General features: G+C 52.2%; 1 protein-coding gene across 2 annotated transcripts in view; it reads right to left on the bottom strand.

The window, feature by feature from the left end:
- Positions 1-280: 280 nt before the first annotated feature.
- The window catches only part of ADD1 (adducin 1 (alpha)), a 32,913-nt gene continuing 8,779 nt past the window's right edge, over positions 281-24,414 (bottom strand). The window contains exons 4-14 of one of the 2 annotated variants that reach the window (XM_006875314.1): positions 18,597-18,677; positions 16,709-16,858; positions 14,809-14,952; positions 14,610-14,708; positions 13,849-14,028; positions 11,464-11,715; positions 8,978-9,079; positions 8,432-8,521; positions 3,004-3,160; positions 2,209-2,307; positions 281-642 (exon numbers count right to left, since the gene is read on the bottom strand). In XM_006875314.1, the coding sequence (XP_006875376.1) occupies positions 281-642; positions 2,209-2,307; positions 3,004-3,160; positions 8,432-8,521; positions 8,978-9,079; positions 11,464-11,715; positions 13,849-14,028; positions 14,610-14,708; positions 14,809-14,952; positions 16,709-16,858; positions 18,597-18,677 (1,716 nt within the window). Of the gene's footprint in view, positions 643-2,208; positions 2,308-3,003; positions 3,161-8,431; positions 8,522-8,977; positions 9,080-11,370; positions 11,716-13,848; positions 14,029-14,609; positions 14,709-14,808; positions 14,953-16,708; positions 16,859-18,596; positions 18,678-24,414 lie in introns of both variants that reach the window. The other variant, XM_006875313.1, reaches the window with a different exon arrangement.

The following is a 24,414-nucleotide window of genomic DNA, read 5'->3' on the forward strand; positions in this document are numbered from 1 at the left end:
AGACTGGGTGACTGAGATACCTGCCTGAGGTGGCTGGGAGCCTAGCAGACAGGAAGGAGAGCGGGGGTGAAGCCTCCGGAAGCTGCCACGCAGGGCAGGATCTGGAGCAGGCTGCTGTGCACACCTAGGTCAGCACCGTCGGAGGTGGGCTGAGCTACAGGGGTGGGAGTGGGGGCTGGCTTTTTGCATTCCATAACAAAAGAAGACAGCACAAGACACAATTAGGGGTTCTGGGGCTGGGCAGCTTCAGACATGACAGTGTTATGGAGTGGGGGGGCCTTCAAGAATCGCTCTTCTTCTTGCTCTTCTTCAGGAAGGAAGGGGTACGGAATTTCTTCTTCTTTTTGGAAGGGGACTTGCCCGGAGACCCATCACTGCCAGGGTCCACGGCAGCCCCCTCCTCAGCAGCTGGGGAGGGGGCCTCTTCAGTCACCTGGCCTGGGGCCGGCTCAGGGCTGCTTGCCGTGGGGGACCTGGTGGGGCTCTGAGGGCCGGGGGCTTCCCTGGGACCCTCGTTCTCCTCCTTGTCTGATGTCGGGAAGCCAAGCGCTTCTGAAGGCTCGTCGGGGGAGAGGTCAGGGAGAGTCGGCTTGAAGGTGGCCGCATCGCTGTCATCTCCCGCTGTCTGCTCCTGTGGCACTTCTGGGGTGGGGGGGCGAAAGAGGCGGGGTTAAAGTGTGCCACCCCCACATCACAGGGGCCAGAGACCATCTTTATACCAAGACAAGAATGAGGACAGTAAGCACTGTCTGCTGGAGCTATGCTACTCATGGACTGCTGGCCTCAGGCCTGAGTTCACCGCAATAAACTCTGACATACAACCTTCTGCACTGAACCTGGAGAGAGAAGTTTCTTGTATAACGTGGGCCACTGCCCTGGGTCTCTCCAACCCCCCCACCCCCACCCCCCTGACAGCCAGTAGGTAAGCTACAGGCTAAGACCCGGGCGCACAAACGCAGCGCCTGAGCTAGACAAGTATGAGGAAAGACAGAAGACCTATAAACAGGGGCAGAGATGGGGCACAAGTCTCTTCCAATTAGGACATGGCCACACAGGTGAGCCAAGGGGGAACTGATCAGGAAGAGCTCCCACATTCCCACCTGGGCCTGGAGGAGACCAGCTCTGCAGACTTTTCCTTTTAATGGCTGACCTGTCTGTCAATACCTGTCGGTCAGTACTTCACAATCAAGGGAACCCATAGAGCTATGCTGAGGGCTCCAACTGCAAGGGTTAGGAGTGGCCCCAGAGGGCACTGGTCTCCAAGCCCCAGTGCTGGGTGTGATGAGACTGGGATCGTGTTCCTGGGGCCACTCACCCACCCCCACTAGACCCCCTTCCCTCAGAGAGCCAAGAAAAGGTTAGAATCCACTCTGCGAAGCATGCTGTGGTTAGCACCAGGGCAGAGGCCACTTGGGGTGCTCAGGGGGCTGTTTGGCTTTGACCAAATGTCACTCTTGTGCCTCAGGTCAAACAACCCAACAATCCAGTCCCCCAGCACCTGGTGGCAAACTCGACCTGTCTGAACCTTGTTCAGAGTGGAACTGAATCCCACCAAGTCGTCAGGAGAAGCCCTGAGGGAGAACAGGATAGTGACCCCCATCCCCCCACCCCAAGCTTCTGAGCTAGGGTTCCCTGAGTAGAGCTCAGGAAGGTGCACGATACAGGGAACCCAGATCCTCAGAAGGCCACCCGGAGATAAGGAGGGATGGTCAAAAAAAAAAGGGGGGAGGGAGTCCTTTACTTTTGCTAGAAGTCAACAGAAAACGAAACTGAGTTAACGACAGAGAAGCGGGAGGCTGAGGCAAGCACAGGGAGCCCCGGTCAGGCAGTGCAGGGGCGGCGGGCGGCGGTACTTACTATGGGAACAGGTACTCTTTAGCACATCCGCCTCCTGTTTGTAGCGCAGTCACAAGAAGAGAAAGCACAAGGAGAGAGTCTATGCATTCAGTCACGGCCATCGTTACAGAGGGAAGAGCGGAGCCACGGGGCTTCCACACAGACCAGGAAGGGACAAGACGCACCGACCACACCACGTCACAGACAGATGGTCCAACACAGACAGAAGACGGAGGGGCCAGTCCCTGAGGATGCCCACCCCCGTCACCGCTGGTCTCTAATCACCCAGCACAACTGATGGGCACACGTCTTTACTGGCGCTAAGGGAAGTCATGCAAGACAAACAGGCCCGTGCTCTGCCCACACACTCACCTTCCTCCAGCTTGACAGGGGTGCTAGGGGGTGTCTGGGGTGCAGCAGGGGGCTCTGGGGGGCTCTTCTCTTTCTGTTCTCGTGTCTCCTCCAGGTCCTCTGCAGGCATTGATGTTGAAGAGGGGAGAGGGCAGAGGCTGTGAGCACTGTGCTCTGGGTAACGGGGTGACCATACCACACCGACCTGGCCCCATCACCCTCCTCCCTTTCCCTCAATGCCCCCAGGAGGTCTGAGCTGAATCTCAGAAGAAATGAACCAACAAAGGCTATAAAGGTCATGTCTATTCCTATGCTGCTGCTTTCCACAGGGTGGCGTGGTACCAACCCTCACCCCGGTTCGTCTTGCTGTCCTAGCAGGCTCTCCCTCCATGGGTTACCCACCCTGCCTGTGCCCTGCACTGCACACCCTCTGTGCAAGGCAATTGTACTTGGTCCTGTGGCGAAGTTTCCTAAGGACCTGAGCCCAGGGACCCAGGATGCTAACGGCTGAGTCTGCAGAGGGCCCACACTGGCACCCACCAAAATCGTCCCAGCAACCAGAGTGCTTACACTGGCACCTCCCATGCCCTAAGGACTACAGACACCAACCAGAGGCTGTGTCTGGGGCAGTCCAGACATATCCCACCACAGCGCAGGGGGCAGAGAGAGGTTTGGGGGTGCAGGCTCCAATTTCCAGTGCCCTCGAGGGTGTGTCCTGTCTAACCAGCCATCCTGCGTGTGCTTGACCTTGTAATTCTGCACAAGCGGGAAATGTGTGTGCAACAACGTATGGGAGAGAAGGGGCCTGGCCCTCACCTCCTGAGCCCCTCTGCTTCCGCTCCACCTCGCGACGGTACTCCTCCAGCTCTCGGTCGGTGAGCGTGGTGAAGGGGTTGGGGCCTGTGGTGCTCACAATCACGTGTGGCTGGTACTCCTTCTCAATGATGGCCTTGGAGGCCGTCACCAGTTCCCCCTGTGGACGACAGGACACGTGGGGTCTGCTGGGAGCCCCGCACCCAGGACCTGACCCCTCCATGGGCAACACGGGTATTGGGGCAGGGGACCGCGTGCGCTCAGGCTAAAGTGTGAATCAACACAACAGGAGAAAGCCAGCTACCACCAGCCCATCGGGCAAAAAGCCAAGACACCCAAATGCTGTGTGTGTGTGGGGGGGAGTTGTGTGTGTGCAGACACGGCCCAGCTGGACTCGCCAGGGGGACAGGACATTGCCTCTCTCAAAGCCCACCATCTCCATAACATTGAGCAAGCCGACTCATCTGGGGGGCAGGAGAGGCAGGGGTTGGAGGAGGTGCTTATAGACAAGTTTCACTTCTCTATGGGTTTAGAATGTCACCCCAAAGCATTACAGGTGACCAAGTATCCCCAAACGTGTGTGTCTAAGGGGCTGGGAAAACGGAGTGTGTCAATGAAACCGCCAGCAAGCACAGTACAGCAGGTAACACCCAGATGGGCAGCGCTCACGCATGTGCCTGTCACCCCACAAGCACCTCTACAAACAAGCCCAGGAAAGGCCCAAACCCCCAGAGCTAGGGAAGCCGCAGGCTGAGCTTCCCCACAAAGGGACCACTGGGGCCGCTCCACTGGCAGGTGCGGGCGGGACTCCTTTCCAACTGGCTTGCCCCAAGGTCCACAGGCGACTTGTGCAGAAGCAGCCCAGGCTCCCGGAGGAGGACGTGGAACCCCGCTGCCCTTCAGCTCTGGAGCCTGGACAAGCCCCTCCTACCCACAGTTGCTCTAGAAACCTGTGGCATTTTGAGCAATCGTTCAGAATCCTCGGATTCACAGCCAATACAGTGAAAAGATGATGAGTTTTGAGAGAAATGTTTGTTGTTAAGTACCGTGGCGTTGGTTCCAACTCATAGTGACCCTGTACAGGGTTTCCGAGGCTATAAATCTTTACGGGAACAGAAAGCTTTATCTTTCTCCCACAGAACAGCTGGTAGTTTCGAACTGCCAACCGTGAGATTAGCAGCCCAATTCTTAACCACTATGCTACCAGAGCTCCTTTAAGTTCATCTAATTTCAAAGTCAGTAAAGTGCTTGTCGTGGTTGTGATGTTTTCCAGGGCTTAGGGCTCCCAGCACAGGTAGCAGCGGGCATGAAATGGACATGGATGGAGTGGCTGTTCTCTGGAGGTGTTGGGGGGTGCTATGGGGTGACAGGGTGAAGAGTCGGCACTCCCTTAGGTGGTCCTGGTGGCTCCAGCGATTCCCCAGCGAGGCTCTGAAGAGACACGTGCACGCACATTTCTGCCCTGGTTGAGGCAGTGTGGGCGGACATGAGCACCGGCTGTGTCCCACCTCCTGGGTCACCAGACTTCTCATCAACTGACAACCTGCCACTGCTTACCCGACAGCACCACACAGAGCTAAGCTAGGATCCTGTTTTAAGAAGACTTGAGGGGACAATTCAGGTTTAAGGGTTGAAGGGATACACAGGAGGCAGATGGCTGTGAATTTACACTCTGATGCTGAGCCACGCACATACTAGGTACCCAGCAAGCGTCAGGTGGGTCCACAGCGCGTACTTCACGGGTTCAGCATGGCTCCAAATGTGGGTCATGGTGTAGCGGGCTGCCACCACTGCTTGCAAGATGCTTGGTTGCTCTGCAATCCACATGCTGCCCTTGTTCCTGCCAGTCATGAGTGAAACGTTTGGAACCAGTTCAAAGCCCTGATGCAGACTGCTGTTCACACAGTCAGACACGCTCTCGGAATGGCAGAGTCCTTTCCGGAGGGGGACAGTTTTCACTAGACCCTGTCACAGCCTGGTCTCTGATGACTCAGTCTACACCCAGTCGAGCCCCAAAGAAATCCACATCGTGACCCACTAGGACATGCAGCAGCTGGAGTTTCAGGTAAGAACTCATTGTCCAGCGCAGTGCAGCTCACACACAGCACTCCACAGGCCAGGGCACAACTGGCCCCAGGACACAGAAGCCTCGCTCCTACAGGACTGCGGGGTCCCACCTGCTGAACTTGTGGTTAACAGTCAAGCATTTAACCACTGCGCCAAGAAAGCCTTCCCCAAACTCACTGCAGTCAGGTCGGTTGCGACCCAGAGCAATGCTACATGAGTTCTACAAAGACTGTAATCCGTGTGGAAGCCGACAATCTCCTTTGTCCTGCAAAGGCACTTGAAGTCGGTTTAAACCATCGACCTTGTGGTTAGGAAGCCAGCAGTGAATCCATGGTGCCACCAGTGCAGGAGAAGGGCAGAGGCCCTTTGGAAAAAGACTCCAGTGATTGGTCCCCCAACATCTGGTTCTTCAGCTCCCCCGGTGGGGCTGACAGGAGTCACTTCTCTGGGCATTGAGCAAGCACCACCGTCTTCCCCTGGCCCAGCAGTGATGTAAAAGGAGAGGCACAGCCCGCCAGAGCCTTGGGCTCACCAAACACAAAACCACCTTTAGGTGGGCATGAGGGATGCTGGGACAAGACTGCACATCTGGCCTGGGGTCTCTCTGGCACATGATGCTGACAACACCTGACTATCGCTCAAAGAGGTGCTCGGACGTGGGCTGCACTATCAGAGCCACCAGGCATTCCTAACAAAACGACGTTTGGACCCACTGCCCAGGTCAGATCCGACACTATGCATGGGCCCCTCCAGTGTGCCTCACCAGGCCAATTATGGATGGCCGGGCAGGTGCTGATGTGACCAACACCCTGCTCAGTGCGACTGCTCAGAGTCCTAACCAAGGCGGAGGAAGAGGCCGCGCCAGACAGGCTCTGCGGGAAACCAGGGCACTGGGGTAAATGTGCGCCTGCCTCAGGTTCTGCAGGGCTCCTCCAGGAACGGCGGCAGGAAGCAAGTTCTCAGGACGGGATTTGGGCCACGTGGGACCCGTGGTGCTGAATGGGTCTCCCTGCCAGCAGGCTGGCACCTCACTAACTTGAGACCAGCATCTCACTGGAGGTGGGCTACCTCAGAGAGAGGCCTGGAGAATGCTGAGCAGAGAGCGGACATCATATCCAGGACCCTGGCCACCAGGCTTCTGCCGGAGCCGGGCAGGAGAAGGTGCACTTCCATCTGGGCCAGTGGTATCGGGTCACCAGAAATGCTGATTCAGGGATTAGGGGCTTCAACATCCTTCCCACAGAGGATCGAGGGCGTCCTTTTTGGAGGGCAGGGCTGGTACGTCTAATAAGTCTCCTTTGTCACTGACAATAACGTGCACACAAGACACACGGTTTCGCATGTACCATCCAGTGACAGGAAGCTGACTCCCAGGCCATACACTATTCTCCCCAGGAACAGACACTTGCTGCCCCCAGGGCCGTTCAAGATGCTGTTGTCAACTGACCCCACAGAGAGCGTGAAAGAGCGCCCGCTCAAGGCCCACACCCTTCACTAGTCAAGCTACACTGTTGCGGCGGTGGGCTGTCGAATTGGCTTCAACTCACAGAGACCCTGATAGTGTTTCCAATGAGAGCTCCATATGGTAAGCAAAGGGCTGTGAACCACAAGGTCTGTGGCTTGAGCCCACCAGCTGTTCTGAGGGAGAAAGATAAGGCTTTCTGCTCCTATGAAGTTTTAAAGCCTTGGAAACCCTATACAGGGTCGCTCTGAGTCTAAACTGAGTCCACGGCACTTAACAACAACGTAGGGTTTGTAAGGGTGGCTGGTGGGTCTTAACAAGGTCTGGCCTTGTAGTTAGCAGTCCAGTGCTTATCCTACAGAGCCACACCACGGCTAGAGATTCGTTTTAAGAAGACTGCAGGGAAATTCCAGGTTTAAGTTTTAGATAAGATCTCAGGACCACTGTTCCAGGGGTTCCCCCAGCTTCTACGGATCCACAAGGTCTGGGTCCATTGAAGTCTTTCTTTGTAAATTGTGGTGACGTAGTGGGTTATACATTGAACCGTTAACCACAAGGTGAGCAGTTTGAAGTCACCAGCTCCTCGGAGGGAGGAGAATGAGACTGTGTGAGCTCCCACGCAGGGTTTCTATGGATCAGAACCGACTCAACGGCACACCACCACAAGACCCACAACACATAACAGAGCATCTGCCATCTCTAGCATTGCCACACGCATGGCTCAGTGTTGTCAGGCCGCCACCACAGAGGGTTCCTTTCTAAGGTAAAAAGAAACGCATGTCCCAACGAGGGCTGACACACGGTCAATGCTGTACTTCCCGTTCTGCTGAAGTACCTCCTCCCAGTCTGTCATACCCCGGCCTTCTGTTCACCAAGTTTATGGGCCAGAACACAGCAAGTGAGGGGTGAGCGGTGGTCCTGTGGGGGAGATGCCACCGCCACCGCTAGCGGTTTGTCCAGGCTGTGGAAACCAGCATCTGGTTGTAAACGGCAAATTGCCGGGAACTCAAAACCATGGAGTGCCCAAGGTGGCACAAGGCCTTCCGGAGTGGCCCCTACAGTGAGGACTGGCTAGCTGAGCAACAGCCTGGGGTGCAGAGCATCATGGAGAGAACTCATGTTCTAGAGGAGAGGCCGGGCAGGACAGAACCTCTGTCCCAGTTCAGCCAGAGGAACTCAGGGCTGTTTATAGAGTTCCTTCGGTGACTCAGACCAAGTCCAGAGAGAGCGGGCAGGGGTGGGGCGGGCAGGGGCAGGGGAGCGGCCCGGTGGACTGGTAGGCAGTGAGTACCTTCCTAAAACAGAGAGGTTTAGCGGGACTAAAGGTCTGCTCTGTCCGCTCGAGCCCTTCGATAGTCTCCGTACAGTCAGAGAGGGGTGCGTCCTGCAATGGTAAACTGAGTTGTGAGCGCACACTCGCTCCAGCTGCGAGACACGCAGGCAGAGCATGGGACAGGATAGCAGACTGCGTGCAGGAGCTATGGCACAGGTGACAGCGGTGGAGCGTGCACAGGACACAGGCCAGCCAGGTGACAGAGGGCAGGCTAAAGCACAGGGCTGGGCTGCACAGATAGCGGCTCTTCCTGGGCACGTTGGCCGCCCACTCACAGGAACTCCTGTATAAGCCTCTTATGGTTATGAGTACACTTCCCAGCAGCTCTCGGTTACAAACAGGCAACTCGGACATGGGCCAGCACCCACCAACCGCACTCTGATCAAACATGGGGCGACGCCAGGCCCGTAAGCGATGCATGACATACATGCACTACAGGGGTGGAGGCTGGGGGGCCACCGCACCCTTGGCATGCTTGTTGGCACCCAGGCCTGAGAGCGGCTGTTAGTTCTTACCAGGAACCAATAACGCCACCACCCACTAAGGCCAGCGACACTCTGAGTGCTCACCTGGACGAGGCTCCTGTCCATCATCACACCACATAAGACCTGGGACTGGGGGCCGGCTGTCTTGATGTCCTGTAAGTTCTGCTCTCGGATCTGAGGACGGGAGGAGACACACATGAACAGCAGAGAGAAGCTGTCTGTGGCAGGCGCAGGCCCACATGGCTACTCCACCAACGGCACTGGGTGGGTGCAGGGCGGCTCGAGCTTTCCTCCCCTCTCACCATCACGCATTCCGCCGTGCTGCACTGATGGCGGAAGTTCCCTACACCTGACAGGAGCCACCCCCGACTCGACTCTTGGAATCCACCCCAGGAGGTAGGCGCAGCCATCGCCCCGGCTAAAGCAGGTGTAGAGGTCCCAGTTCTAGCTGACTGACTGAGCAGCTGAGAGTTCCAGAGCCCCCAGGGTCCGAGTGTCCACTGCTTCCACACCCCCGGTCAGCTGAGCTGCAGGTCGGCAGCACACAGAGTGGTGCTGCTCTTAGCCTTCCCCCCCGCCCCCCACCCCCCAGCACACAAGTCTCCTCTGTATGGGACGGGGGTTACGCACCTTGTTCCTCATCTCTTGGACCTCTTTAGGGTTAGTGTTCAATGGGACAAACAGGTTAGGGACGGCAGAGGTGGAGGCTCTCTGTCCGTCCTCTTTAGTCCACTGGAACATCAAGAACAGTGGCAAAGTCAGGGCTGGCGGCAGCAGACACACACAACACCCAGCTACCCCCACGTACATCATACCTGGTCATGCACTCAACATCCCAGAGCGAGAACTGAACCAATGAGCGGGGTCAGGAGGGGTGGGCAGAGTCACATGCACATTGTGACCCCCTAGCCAGTGCCATGTGAGATGCCCAGCCAGAATCTAGGGCGGGCACAGGCTGGCCACAGAGCGCAGCTGTGGACATCCCATGGGGCTGGAGAGCCGCCTTTCACAGACCATTGGTTCACCGCTCTGAGAGTTAGCCAACGCCAAAGCGAACTGGAAGCGTGAGATGACAGGGCTGTGAGAAGCGGTGTGATGGGACTACCCAGGTGCACCGCAAGGCGGGAGTGGGCATCACCAAAGTTGAGCATTAAGATAAACCGCAGCACCAGAATGCACTGTTGGCGTAATGGGTTCAACCCCAGGACATTACTGTGAGGACGTTTATACAGCCGATACCTGGTGGAAGAGTTTGGTGATGGCGAATATTTTATATAACTTGCTCATTTGAAGTGTTACAAAAATATCCCAAACAAACTCGAAGCTTCATGAGTCCTCCGTTCAAGGCCGTTTTAGGTGTCAGTGCATATTGATGATACACAGGCGCCCAGCGATCACTCGCACAGGGTTATTTACTCCTTTATTTTTGATCTCTAATCAGATTAAATGTGGGCTTTTCAGTCAAATTTGAAAATTCTTTAGCATATAATAGGCACTGAACGTTAAAACAAGCCCATCTTAGAGAGCAGATGTTATGCCTTCCAGAATAGCCATAAATCTTAAGACTTCAAAGAAAGCAACAAAATTGTAAACCGCTTAGCCGCCGTAAAGGAGACCATGGGATGGACATGGAGCGTGGAATACTCACTGGTTATTATCTTCTCAGATAAAAGTCACTCCAGCTTTTTATCAAAAACAATGATTTTAGTCAAAGCATTAAGACCACCACCTCAAAATCTTGAACACATTGGAAAAATGAAGAACAGTGAGTCAATATACCAACCTGGGAACACTGCTTGGAGTTCTTATGACTCCAGGGAACCAGAGACACATCTAAACGCTGACCGCACTCGGCCCCCTCACTGCAGACATGGCCTATAACGGCTACCCAGACGTAACTAGCATCCAACTGTGCTCACAGCTGCTGCTGCGTGTGCCCAGTGGAAAAACCCATCACAGCAGGCAGTGCTGTGCATGTGTGTCCTCCGTGGGGAGTCGCTTTCAAAGCTTGCTCATGTTTAACAAGTAAAATCAGTCAAAACAAGACAATTGAACCAAAAGAAAAGAAGGCAAGGAAGGAATTGAGAAGGGAAGCGGGTGGCAGAGAGGCAGGGGGAGAAGGACGGAGGGAAGGCGGCGGTGGAGCAGCTCCCACACGCTGAGCCCACCACGTTCACCAGGGCTCTGGGCCCACGGGACAGCTTGCTCAGGAGCACGGAGGCTCGCCAGCGACAAGGTGCCACCTAGGAAAACAGAGCTTCTCCTTCTTTAAACAGGTTTGACCAGGGGCAAGAAAGCCCGTTTGCTTCTCCAGCACCTACTGTCTCAGGAGCATCTAACCTATTCCCAGTCTCGTCCCCTCAGCGAGGACTCTGTTCCAGGCTCCTGGGGCAGACTGTCCAAGCCCAGGTTTTAGTTCCTGGGAGGATCCTGGGCCCTGGGGCGCCTCCTGTTGGCGCCTGCTGATGGCCTGCGCTGCACTTGGGTCATGCCGCACCCAGCGGGGGTCCACAGGGCCCCCCCTCATGGCCATCTACTCACATGCACAGTCCATGCAGAGGGCAGCTGGCTGGACCTTCGGAGGCTTTGGGATAGGAGGAGGGGCGGGGCTCTCAAGAGAGGGCAGGGTCAGTGGAGAGCAGGCCAGCGAGGCACCAGGGAAACTGCTTAAGAACATAGGGAAGCGATAAAGACGGGCACTGAGGTCCAGTGGAAGCCCTGGAGTGGCGCACACTCGAGGGTCTGGCCCCTGATGGCGGAAGTCCCTTCTCGTGCCCGGAGCGTTAAGGAGCCTCGAGGACAAGCAGAATTATAGGCGGTGAATGCAGGGAAGCTGTTATGCTGGAATGCCTAGAGGAGCACTACATCTTAAGCAGTTTCAAGCGGAGAGTATTACTCAGGTTGGGGCTGATAGGAAGGTGGACAAAAGAGAGGTCAGAGGGCTGGCCTCCCAGAGCCTCCGAAGTCCCAGCTGCCCCACTCGCTCTACGTCATCTAACTATGAACAGTAAGGAGGCACAGACCAAGCAGTTGGTAATACAGCTTGGCACGCAGACACCGGACGAGAGAGACTGCAGCAAGGGTTTCACGTGATCGTGTGTAATGCTCGTCCACACCTTAGTCTTCGACTTGGGACTGCTTCCGTTCTGCCCTTCCTCAGAAGCATCGTCACCCCGGCCAGAGTTCAGCCACCTTGTCTTCTCTCGCTGCTGCTTCTGAAAACTGTGTCTGAGAGGGGAGCAAGTGCCCGAGTCACCGTCACTAGCAAAGGAGTGACCCGTGACACTCGCAGGGACCTCCACATCGCTGTACTTTTTAGATTTCTCTCTCAGAGCAGGGTAGCGGTAGGGGTAGCCAGTTCTGTAACCCTAGGGGCCAAAGAGAAGGAGAGACAGTCAATCTTCCCAATTTCATGTCCAAAATCCCCAACAGAAACGCACACAAAGGTCACCAGAACCAGAGACCACAATGTTCCCAGCAGCACTATTCTGAATGGCCTCAAGTTAGAAGCCACACAGATGTCCATCAGCAGCAATGCATAGAAACTGGTATAAGCTATCACAGACTAGGAGAAGCAGTGAAAATACCCGTGCAGGGATCTCACAGACTGGACGTGAGGAGAAACTGCGGCATATTCCTATTAAGGAATAGGAGATAAATGAGGAGGAAATGCACAGGAAAGATGCTGAGGGGACATCCAGATGCCAAAAACCACGTACTGGACAAGACTACAGATGAAAGCCAGTACCTGTGGCAGGGTTAGTGACGGGGCAGGTCGGATGGGGCTGCTAAGGGGCTGGGCTGTTTTGCTTTCTGATCTGGGTGCCGGAGACAAGTTCTGTTTTGAAGACCCAACAGCTGGACCATTTACAATGTGTGCACTCCCTGCTTAGACACGTTGTCTGTATGAGAAACGGCTCCTGGCTGCTGCTGCACTCCAGAGTGTACTAAGCCTCCTGATGTGTACAGAAGATGGCTTCTGTTGTGGTCACTGCGACAGTCTGTAAGTGAAGCCGAGCCGCGGACGTCATGGTGATGGGCTTCCCAGCAAATGCACTTTGCACTTGATGATGACAACCTTCCACGATGCCTCGTGAGCCCTGCTCTAGACCATGTCCCCTTGACGGACACCTCACCCATCTGGCAGCAGCCAGTGTCTGCTCCTTTCCCCACAGATGACCTCTCCGAGGACACACACCGTTTCTATCTGATGCTGGGCACTGTGGGGACATGGGTGGTCACACTTCGTGTAGCCCCTTGCTCCCCCGAGTGTGAACAGGACCTGTGGTGTGGCTTGCTTCTAACCAGTGGAACTGGCCAAGAAGGTGGCGTTCCTAATATAAACATCACCCTGTCTTGCGAAGGCCTGTCTTCCAGTGCTGGCTTTGAAGAGGCAAGCAGACATGAGTCCCACAGAGCTGTGAGAATGAACTTGGCTGGCGCCCCAGGGGCATGGAGTGGTCCCTCTCCAGGTGAGCACCCAGCCTTGTGACGTCCTGAGCAGAGGGCCCGGCTGAGCGGATACCACCCACAGGAACTGTGGTGTAATACATGGGTGTCGCTTTAGCCTAGAAACCAAGGCAGTCCCAGATCTGGGCCATGTCTCTCATGGCACTTTGACAACAAAGGGCAAGTCAAGGGGACAGAGACTTCAAAGGATTGCACAGCGTTCGTCCCATTGCTGAGCGAGTTCTCCTAAAAAGGCGCACACCGCAGGCACGCTACCAGCTCCTCCTCTGAGACACTGAAAAAGGCGCCAGCAATGTCAGGTAGATGCCTGTCCTCACAGGACTCTCCCCAAGGGAGGTCGGGGCACCACTTACAAGTGTGCTCACTGAGCAACTCTGCTATAAAAACACTCGCTGTCTTCAGAAAAACTGCTCTTGTTCCTAGGGCCCCCCCCTGGCGAGAGCCACACCATGACTAGGGGATAAAGCCCAGAAGTCAGAGACACCATTTCACCCTGACAGGGAGGGGTGCTGTCTTGATCCCTCCCCTTTTGGGGCTGTCAATCACAAAGCAAGGGCCTCCTCGGTCCTGAAGGTTACAAACAATCTAGCAACCTTTCTGAACAAGGGAGACTCCTCAGCTCAATCTTCTGTCTTCCTCAATTGCTACCAAACAGCATCTGGGCTGGCCCCCAGGCTGAGTCACGAGGTGATTACCAACAGGGGCTGGTTGTCTAGTTTCTCATAAGCCACAAGAGCTGCGAATACTCAAAACCATAATCTGTGCACACCCCATCACTACCCAACCAGAGGCAAAGCCTCAGCTTCCTCAGTCCTCCTCCCAAACCACTGCGGTGTCTTCTAGCTTTACTCATCTGCTTCTCACTTGAAAGGAGACCAAAGGCCAAGGGCACTTGGCTGGAGGCACATCTTCACCCTGCAGAGCAACTCAGCAGCAGGGGGCCGTCCCTGAAGTTGCCCTGTCTTGGTCCGGAGGCACCCATGTGCCTTTAGGACAGAGACTTCCTCACTGAGCATGGGTGGCACACTTACCAGGTTATCGAGCATCCGCATCAGAGCTTCAAATTCCTGCTCCCCAATCAGCCACTTGGGAGGCGACCCGGTGCCCCCCTCCCCTGCTGGAGACTCCGGGGGCCGGCACTTGGCTTTGTACTTCCCAGGATCCAGCAGGACCAGGTTGTCTGGGCCTCCTGCACTGGCCAGCGTACGAACCTTTTCCAAAACAAGAAATGTGACAGTTTAAGTCCCTCACGGAGCCCCAGAGAACATGCCTGAGATACATGACCCCGGGTTACAGAAATCCAATGACGGGAGCACAGACTACCACACGCTGCAGGCTGGGCAGTGACGGCTTAACCAGAGGCCACTGCCAAATGACTGCTGGGAGGCAGTGGTGGGCACTCACACCCAGAACGGACGAAGCAGGGACGTGCGATTCACACCCACAGACGTGACTGCGGGGCGGCGGGAAGAGCCCACACTTGGACATGACATGGACCTGGCTACGTGGCCCTCAGCAGCTGAGAGCTGGGGCTGGGCTCATCCTCTCGGTGCCTGCTTTATTAAAAGCAGCACGGGGCAGGCCCGATGAGAGTACCCGGGTCAGAGCCTGGAACATACCAGGGTCTCCTCACCTGGGAGTGACTGCTCAGGTTCTAGAAAAATAAAAACTAGAAATGAAAAGGCCAGTAATCTCAAGTCAATGAAATGGCCCCTGACCTGGCCATTTTCCAAGCCCTGGCAGACTCAGTCGTACAAGAGCAGCATAAAAAACCGACAGGAGCCGCACCCACCTGGATCTCACAGGCAACCACGAGGTTGTGGATGTAGTAGAAGGCTTCCTCCACAGTCTCTCCCACCGAGACGAGCCCGTGGTTGCGGAGAATGAGGACCTGAGGGGACAATGTGTGTGTTCCAGGAAGCCAGGTGAGCAGGCTGCTCCGGGAGGTTCCTGTCCCCTGTAATGTTGATACCAGAGTCGGCCCTACTGACCTTGCTCTTTGGCCCCAGATTTTTCTGAATCAACACCTTTTCTTCCTCGTCAACCAGGATCCCGTGGTAGTCATGATAAGCCACTTCTCCGAGGGACAGTGCCTCCGGGGAGATGGGCAGCAGGCCACACTTCATCGCAGAGACCTAGGGGCGGGGATGGGGAGAACCATGATGCAGGCAAGATGGGAGCACTGTCCTCACAGCAACAGACAGGAGAGAGAATGGACTCCGTTCTCTTCGGAAACTAACTAAGTCGTGATCTCATTAGGGTACAATTACTTGTGTGGCTCACCACCAAGCCTAAGCTAGAAGAGTCTCAACAAACAGGAGAAACCACACTGTTGTGGACTCTTGTCTCGGTAACGAGACATTCTATGTAAGCTCCCACGTCATAAGAAGATGAGTAGTCACTCATGAGACTTTAAGAGCGATGCATCATCTTAGCATCCTGTTCACCTTAGGCTGTAAGATCAGAACAGCAGAAACTTCAATAAGGAACAAGGGTACAAAAGATCATCGCCACTATACTGTACAGTCTCTACATTCATTTATGTCCAAGTAGAATCTCAAAACCAAAAACCTTGTTGTTAAATGCCGTTGAGTCGTTTTTGACTCAAAGCGAATCTAGAGTCTCTGAGAAGTGACTGGTGGGTTTGAACTTGTGGTTTAGCTGCAAGTGCTTATCCTACAGCACCCTGCCCCCAAATCTGGCCTTTGTTGTTATTGTGAAGTGCCACAGAGTCGGTTCTGACCAATAGCGACACTGTTATAGGGTTTCTGAGGAGCAGTTGGTGAGCTTGAACCACCGACAGACCTTGCAGTTCAAGTGGCTTTGCAGTCTGATGCATTAACCCCATTACCCCACAGCACCACACCAGGACTCTGGGCTCATTCTGAAGGTCTGCTGAGAGCAGCTTCTGACCCTGCTCTAATAAGCTCCATAGATTCAGATAGATGTGTCCGTACAACAATTGTACCAAGAAAAGTTTACTGAAAAAGACAATAGCACATTTCATTCCTTCCATAACTTTAGCCATCCTATTAGAAATTCCCTCACCATAAAAATGATTTTGATGCTAATTTTTAAAAACATACTCTATGGCGGTGGTGGTTCAGTGCCACAGATTCAGTTCCAACCCATAGAGACCCTGTACCGGGTTTTCAAGGAGCAGCTGGTGAGTTTGAACAGTCAACTTTGCAGTTAGCAGTCCTACAGTGCCATGTCAGGACTCCATGCTGCATGGGAGCTGTGTGCCACCATATTCTCAGAGGTGTCGCTAATGATCCTTATACATGCATGGGCTTCTTACGTGTATTTTGTTAGGAAAAAATGACATCCCTCAGAGATGGGAAACAGTGGGCTAAACTTTGATGGGGGCAGCAGGCCCCTGTATTCTAAGGGAAGTACAGCAACCACAGCTAACATGTGTCCACACCACCAGAGTGTCAGGAGAGTGCTGGGGGTCAGTCAGGGCAGCTGTTAGGGGCACTTGCTTATGAAAGGCAGACTTCCTAAAGGCTTTGCTGTCCCTCGACTGTGTGCCAACTGTCAAACAGCACAATTTTATGCTCAGTGGCCCATACAGTGACCAGGTGTGATGACGGGGGTGGCTGAGTTCCTGGCCTCCTGAGAGCCCTGTCCCTCAAGACTGCCCATACATGAACAGCCCGGGCCCCTCTGGCTCTGGATGTAGCGCTGTGCGACAGTTGGGCGCATTCTAGTCCTCATCCCCAGCTCCTTCTCCTTCCTCACAGCCCATCCACAGGCTCAGTCTCTGGACCCTAGGAATCCTTGTCTGAGGCTGGAGCGTCCTCGACCTGCCTCGAAGTTTCCATTTCCTAGTCCTCTGCTCGGATGAGGAGGCATTCTGCATCTCCCAAGGACCTTTGGCACACTTACCGCGGCCCCTGCTGGAGTGTGGATATGAACAATACACTTCACGTCTGGGCGGGCGGCATAAATCGCCGAGTGCAGAGTGAAGCCCGCTTGATTGACCCCGAGGTTAGTACTACCACGGTCCACTACGTCACCTTGCAGATTGATTTTAACCTGAAAACAAGAACACAATTTCATATGTCAAGAGGATTTCACACAACCCCACTAGAGAATACTTGTGAAATTTTCATTTTGTTGTTGGTGAGGGCAGACTCAGCAAACCATCCATCAATCCCACCGTTCCCTCAGCCTCCTTTCTGAGTTGCCCCTCCCTCATGGGCAGACACTCACTGCCCTCGTCGTTCCTGTCGCTGCTGTTCCTGTAACCCTATAGAGAAGTCTGCAGACAGCCCAGTGCTCAAGGTAGATGTTCTTTACCAATTAAGCTAGACCACTGTTGGGTGTACAAGAAGACTTCAGTGGATACTTTGACTTTAAGGCTAAAAGCTCAACTCCGGGGAACAGTTCAGAGACTGACCCAGCTCCCTTGGCTCCAGAAAGTCTGGAGTCAGTGACATTTGGATAAAAATGTTCAGTAATGGTAGCAGGGCAACAACTAGTTCTCATCTCCTGGCACAGGAGGAAGTTGCTATAATTAGCGTCACGCTCCTGGTCCTCCGTCCTGTTACTGGGCCTTGGACAGTCACCTTTTATGGCCCCAGGTAGTACAGATGGAGCTAAGAGGCGCAACAGAAGCACTAAGCATGTTGGTAGCCCCTGAAACCAAGACTCTAAACTTCCAAATCAAGGAACCAGATTCCAGGAGGTTCTGTCTGTACATGAGCAGCCTCAGAAGCTATGCTCTGTGATTTTGTCATTGTTACCAATAATCAATCACACAATCCACCAGTGCAATGTGTTACGGGTATACAACTCACTGACAGCTATGACAACAAAGGCCCGGCCCTTTCTCATCACTGTTAATGACCCCACCCCGCCCTCGCTCCCATCCTGGTGACCGGGAGTAAACTCTGGTCTCTATACATTTGACTTTTCTTGCCTTTTTATGTGCATGAGTTTATAAACTATTTGTTCTTTTTACTCAGCATCATGTCCTCACCTTCCATCCACACTGTAGCATGTACCCAAGCTTCATTCCTCCTACCGACCGAGCAGTGTTGCACTGCGTGTGCGCACCACACTGTGCTTATTCATCGTCTGTTGAGGGACATTTGGGGTCTTCCCACCTTTTGGCTACTGTGACTAGTGCTGCAGAGAACACTGATGTGCACATCTGAGTCTGTTTTCATGTCCTTGGGGTACACACCTCGGAGTGGAGTGCTGGATCCCCTGGTAGCTTCAGCTGCGGTGTCTGAAGGACTGTGAAACTGCCCCACAGAGGCCGTGCCATGCACATTTCCACCAGCAGTGGACAGAGGTTGCACTTTCTGAACATCCTCACCACCATTTGTTATTTTCTGTGGTTTGGGGTTTTTCTAACCTTAGCCATCCTGCTGTTTGTTGTGGCTAAGTGCCATCGAGTCAGTACCTATCAGAGCTACCCTGTAAAAGGGTTTCTGAGGAGTGGCTGATAGGCCTGACCCACCAACCTTTAAGTTAGCAGTTCAGTGCTTATCCTGCTATAGTAGCACACCAGGACTCCTCAGTCATTTTACTGGGAGTGAACGATATCTCACTGCAGTTTGGATTTGCATCCCAACTAGAAAATATTTACACCAGTCAAAGTGTTTACAACTTCCTTCAAAGAATTTTTTCTAACTGAATTAACCACAAAAAGCATGGAGTCGTTCATCTTCTTTGAGTGTTATACGTCAGCTGCTTCTGAAGCTGTTTATAGTGATCTACCACGCTCTGCTCACACGTGATGCCCGAGATGAGAGTTCCGTCTTACCAAACTGGAAGCCGTCACTTCGCTGTACAGAAGTCCAAAAGGTACGATGAGGAAGTGCTCCTGCTCAGAGCTCACTCTAGTCTGCAGAGAGAATGGCTGAGTTAGCTCCAAAATCCAACGACATGTTAACTCGGGGGACGGGGAAGACAATATACAAGAGGGTGAACACGGGAAGGAGTGAAGGGCGCAAGAGGACAGAGGCAAACACACAACCCTGCAACAACAGTGTTCTACAGGTCGATACATGGACACACACAGATAAATGGACATGGGAAGAAGAGCGGGAGTATACCCAGACACATGTGAGAGCATGACAGAAGCGATCTGTACATGGGTATTTCCCTATGCTTCCACCACACCCACCAACGTGCTGGAGCACTCACAGAATCTGAAAACTGAGACACTACCAAACACTGTGAGTGGGCCTGGGCTCTGAGGACCATGGTCTCAGGGGCATCTGGTCAACTGACCTAACATAGCTCACAAAGACCATGCTCTCCAGCCTACTTTGCTGAGTAGAGACTGGGATCTTATGAGCTCCTGAACAGCCATCTGAGGTACAACTACTGGTTTCTCCTTGTGCAGAAGAAAGGAGAGCGATGAAAACTGAAGAGGCTTGAAATCAATAGTCCAATGGATCAATGGTGCATCAGCTTCCACAACTCTGAGACCAGAAGTAGATGGTGCCCAGCTACCACTACCAACTCCTATAGAAGGGAGGTCTCAGACAGCAGAGTGGGAGGCATGGGGAACAAAATTCAAGATGATAAAAAAGACTGTGATGAAGCAAAAGAGGACCCGCGGACCATCAAGGGAAAAGGGCATGAACAGAATGTGGGACCCTATCCAGAGAAGCTGAGACACCAGAGATGGAGGCAGAGCTGGGGACATGGAGAGAGGGAGCAGCTGAGGACTCTAGATTCATGGACTGAGAAAGGCTGTGTGCTGGCAGCCAGGAGGCAGGCTTGCAGAATGTGCCCTTGGGTTGTTTCAATGATTACATAATCCTGAGTGTTTCTATGTACATAAAAAAAAAAGAAACTAAAACAGAGGGAATAGAAGCAAATACTGTTGAATGATGATGCACGGAGGAGACTGTAATCATTGCAATGAGACAATGAGCGTAAAACCAATGTTCTTCCATGTAAACTATCACTCAATTCACAATAAAAACTTACAAAAAAAAAAGCCTGGGCTCACTAATTAGAAAGAGACTGGAGGCACCCGAGACTATGGCCCTCAGTCACCCTCAGGTCTAGAACACAACTTGTGGAGCGTAGCTACATAGTAGGGACCACCACACTAGTGAGGAGTACTCACCATGGGACGGTCAACCATTCAACATCAAAAAGGCAGCACTTCCCGGGGGACAAGGTTCAGAAGGGTTGGAAGGAGGAGGGGAATGGAAATAGGAACCAGAGGTAAGAAGTAGGAAAACTGTTGTTACATGGAGGGAACTGTAGTCAGAGAGACAAAGTGTGCGCTTCGTTGGCGGTAAAACTGATGAGCTGCTCTGTAAACTTAATTCACAATACAAAGTTTAAAAAAAAAATCCAATGAGACTTCTCTGCATCTCATGTCAGCCCACAACACTCCCCCAAGTTGGTCTGCGTACATGTCCTCGGTTTGCTGTGAGCCTTACAGAGCACAATCCTGTCAGAAAGCTAGGAGCCGCTGGAAGCTTTTCGTTACTGTATTAATTTAATGTGCATCTTGGTCAAAGTCATCATAGCTGACTTTAAAGGGAAAATGTCACTCTACCCAAGCGCTCTGATAAAACCCCTGCAGCAGCGTCAATTTTAGCTAACAGCACAACCCGGTAAGAGACCCCTGCAGGATCAGTTCAAGCCTACCAGGCACCCCTCAGAAACCGTGTACAGGGTCACTATGAGTTGGAACCAACTGGGCAGCACTTCAAGGCCGGAGTCAATGTCCCCAAAAGAGCTTCCAAGGCTGCAATCTTTAGGGCGGTAACTACCCGTTCTCTCACTGCGGCCTTCCAGTAGCCTTCCTTGGGGTTAGCAGCTGAGCACTCAGCCCCTGCACCACCAGGGCTGACAGGTCAATAAATCATTGTCCCTCCAGCAGCAACCGAGTAAAGATCATGGCCACACAGGGGTTCCTCCTTAGGGGTACTTTTATAAATCAAAAATGCCTTTTAAGAAATGCTCGCCATCTAGACCATCATAAAAACCACAAATGCTTGATTGGCTTAAATGTTCTCTGTGAAGCCACAGAACCCGACTGCTGCCTGCTTAGGTTGTCTTGGGGTTTGCCCAGCGGTCCCCTCTGTCCGGATCCAGTCACCATGTGCCAGGCAGGCTTGCTGCTAGACACCAGTGAGATGCAGGTGAAGCCTGCCTTCAAGCTCTCAGCCTAACTTTGATACAATTTTGACTCAATCAAAAGACTGCTTACAAATTATTTGAGGATACATTTACTATTGGGTTTAGAAGTCCAGAATTTACACAAGGATCGGCTATGTAGATCTCAGTCTTTGTTGTAAAAGACCTTAAGGAGTGTGTTCCCACCTCCTAAGCAGCAAAGCCATCCTCTTCTGCAGCGGCCCTGACTGAAGCAGCCGCTCCCGCCCTCCATGCCACCGAGAGGGCAGAGGCATCGGGCATGGAACGGGCCCTGGAGACCCGCTCACTTCGACAGTATGCGCCCAGCCTCTGTATGCCCCTCTACAACGGAGCTCTCTAACAGGTGCCCCTGTCTTGCCTTTCCTATGCCATCTCCAAGCTGAACTCACCTTCCTGGAACAGTGCACAGGTACCAAAGGCACTGTCAGGGGTGAAGCCCCCTGCAGGGACAACTGGGCCCCATGGCCAACACCTTAGGGCATGAGGGGGGCAGACTAGTTAAGAGGGCCCATCTGGGGGTGTAATACCGGCTGTGCTGCAGGAGGTCTGTGGGAAGACGGGGCCTCACTGGAACTTCCGGTGGAGAGGGCAGCTCTGAGAGGAGAGGAGAGAGGTCCAGCACTGTAATGGACTCAGGGCTGCGACAGTACCCGAAGCCCTGCTGACCAGCTGGGGCCAGGCAGAGGCAGGACGCCTGCTGAGTAGCATCGAGAGGCCCAGATGGCCCAGCGGCGTCCGGGGCCCACCGCGCAGTAAGGGTGGCCATTGAGCCACCTGCTTTGATAGCTAAGCTGGCTGTCCCATGTCTGCGGCTGCGAACTGGTCCAGGTAGCTACAGGGTGGCCGTCAATGCACAGCCTCACTGGGATGTAGGAAAGTCCTAAGTCCACATCCTCCTCAGTTCTTGGCACTGTCCATCTTTTAAAGCATTGAAATTGGATTTGTGAAATGGCATTCTCCATTTACAATTTCCTGATTACCAATGACTTGAGCCTTTTTTCTCTATTTCTAAAAGCTAATGTTGCTTCCTTTTCTCTTTGCCCGTCACCCCCGCCGCCCCGTTTGTATTTTTCTTTGTGCCGAATCAGTCAGCGTCTTTCTTGGCTACTCTCTTTTGTGGGTGACATGCACATATCTCCCATGTGTGTCTTTCAGTTTCAGTTACTTTTATGATGACTTTTCATGAAAAGATTATGTTCATTTCGACAGAATCCAATTTATCCATCTTTTCTTATGTGACTGGTGCTTTTTCATGTCTAAAGAAATCTTTCCTTGTCATTCAAAAATTGTTAAAAAGCATTCCCTTTCCCATGAAACCCTGACTTCACAGGAAGTGCTTTTTGAGTGTGCACACTACGCCCCATTTAGCTCCCCCACCCCTCCTCCTTGGGCCGCAGTGCATGTTGGTCTGGTTTTGGACCCGACTCTGTCCTACCACTCACCTGTGTTTGCCATGCTGCCGTGGCTGGCATGCGGCTGTGACTCTGGAAGCTATGCCATGGGTGTTTTAAACACCAGCAGGGTCACCACAGTAAGCAGGTTTCACCTGAACTTCCAGACTAATAGACTAGGAAGAAGGAAAGATGGACTACTTCTGAGTATTTAGACACTGAAAACCTAAGGACTAGCAGTGGAACACAACCAGATAGCACCAGAATATTGAATATTGAAACATGATGAAAAGCACCAGAGCATTGTCAGACACAGTGCCAGAAGATGAGCCCCTCAGGTTGGAAGGCACTTAAAAGTGCGACCTGGGAAGACCTGCCTCCTCAAAGCAGAGTTGATTATGATGACACAGATGGAATAAAGCCCTCAGGACCTTCATTTGTTCATGGGGCACAACTCAAAATGAAGAGAAACCACAGTAAAAATCCATGAATATTCACAACACTGAATGTACACAGTATGAATCTAGGAAAATTGGAAATTGTCAAAAATGAAATGGACACATAAACATTGATCTCCTAAGGCATTAATGAGCTGAAATGTACTGACTGGTACTGACTGTTGTGCATCTGACAATCACAAAGTTTATCATGCTGGGAATGACAAATTGGTGAGGAATAGCATCATAATCTTCATCAAAAAGAACCTATAAAGATCCGTCTTGATAATATCCATGTGGATATTATTATAATACCCATGTGGAAGACCAGCTAATACCACTATTATTCAAATTTATACACTAAAGTCAGTGAGGATGAAATAGAAGAATCCTACCAATTTCTTCAGTCTGAAATTGATCAGAAATGCAATCAAGATGTATTGATCATTACTGGTGATTGGAATGCAAAGGTTGGAAACAAAGAGGAAGGATCATTTGGAAATATGGTCTTAGTGAGAGAAATGATGCTGGAGATCGCATGATAGAATTCAGCAAAACCAATGACTTCATCATAAATACATTTTTTCAACAACATAATAGACAACTATAACATGGACCTCACCAGATGAAATACACAGAATTCAAATTGACTACATCTGTAGAAAGAGACAGTAGAAAACCTCCTTATCGTCAGGCAAAACAAGGCCAGGGCAGACTATGGAACAGACCATCAATTGCTCATATGCATGTTCAGGTTGAAGCTGAAGAAAATGTAAACAAGTCCACAAGAGCTAAAATATGACCTTGAACACATCTCACCTGAATTTAGAGATGATCTCAAGAACAGATTTGATGCATTAGACCCTAAAGACCAAAGATCAGAAGAATTGTGGGATGACAGCAAGAACATCATATAGAAGAAAGCAAAAAGTCATTAAGAAGACAAGAAAGAAGAAAAAGACCAAAATGGGTGTCAGAAGAGACTCTGAAACTTGCTCTCCAGGATAGAGATGCTAAAGCAAATGGAAGAAAACAAGGAGGTATAAGAGTTGAATAGAAAATTTCAAAGGTCAGCTCCAGAAGACAAAGCCAAATACTATAATGAAATGTACAAAGACCTGGAGTTAAAAATCCAAAAGGAAAGAACATGCTCAGCATTCTCAAGCTGATAGAACTGAAGAAAAAATTCAAGCCTTGAGTTGCAATATTGAAGAATAAAATAATGAATGATGCAGAAAGCATCAAAAGAAAACAGAAAGAATAGAGTCACTGTCCCAAAAAGAAATGGACGATGTTCAACCGTTTCAAGAGGTAGCATATGATCAAGAGCCAATGATCATGAAGGAAGAAATCCAAGGTGCGCTAAAGGCCTTGCTTGGCAAAGAACAACTGATGGAATACAAATCAAAATCTTTCAACAAACTGATGCAGCACTGGAGGCACTCGCTTATCTCTGCCAAGAAATCTGGAAGACAACCACCGAGCCAACTGATTGGAAGAGATCCATATTTGTGCCCATTCCAAAGGCAGATGACCCAACAGAATGCAGGAATCAGTGGACAATATCATTAATATCTCATGCAAGTAAAATTTTGCTAAAGATAACGGCTTTAGTAGGTATGAT

This window comes from Chrysochloris asiatica, unplaced genomic scaffold (assembly GCF_000296735.1).
Source record: "Chrysochloris asiatica unplaced genomic scaffold, ChrAsi1.0 scaffold00319, whole genome shotgun sequence".
Classification (NCBI taxonomy): Eukaryota; Metazoa; Chordata; class Mammalia; order Afrosoricida; family Chrysochloridae; genus Chrysochloris; species Chrysochloris asiatica.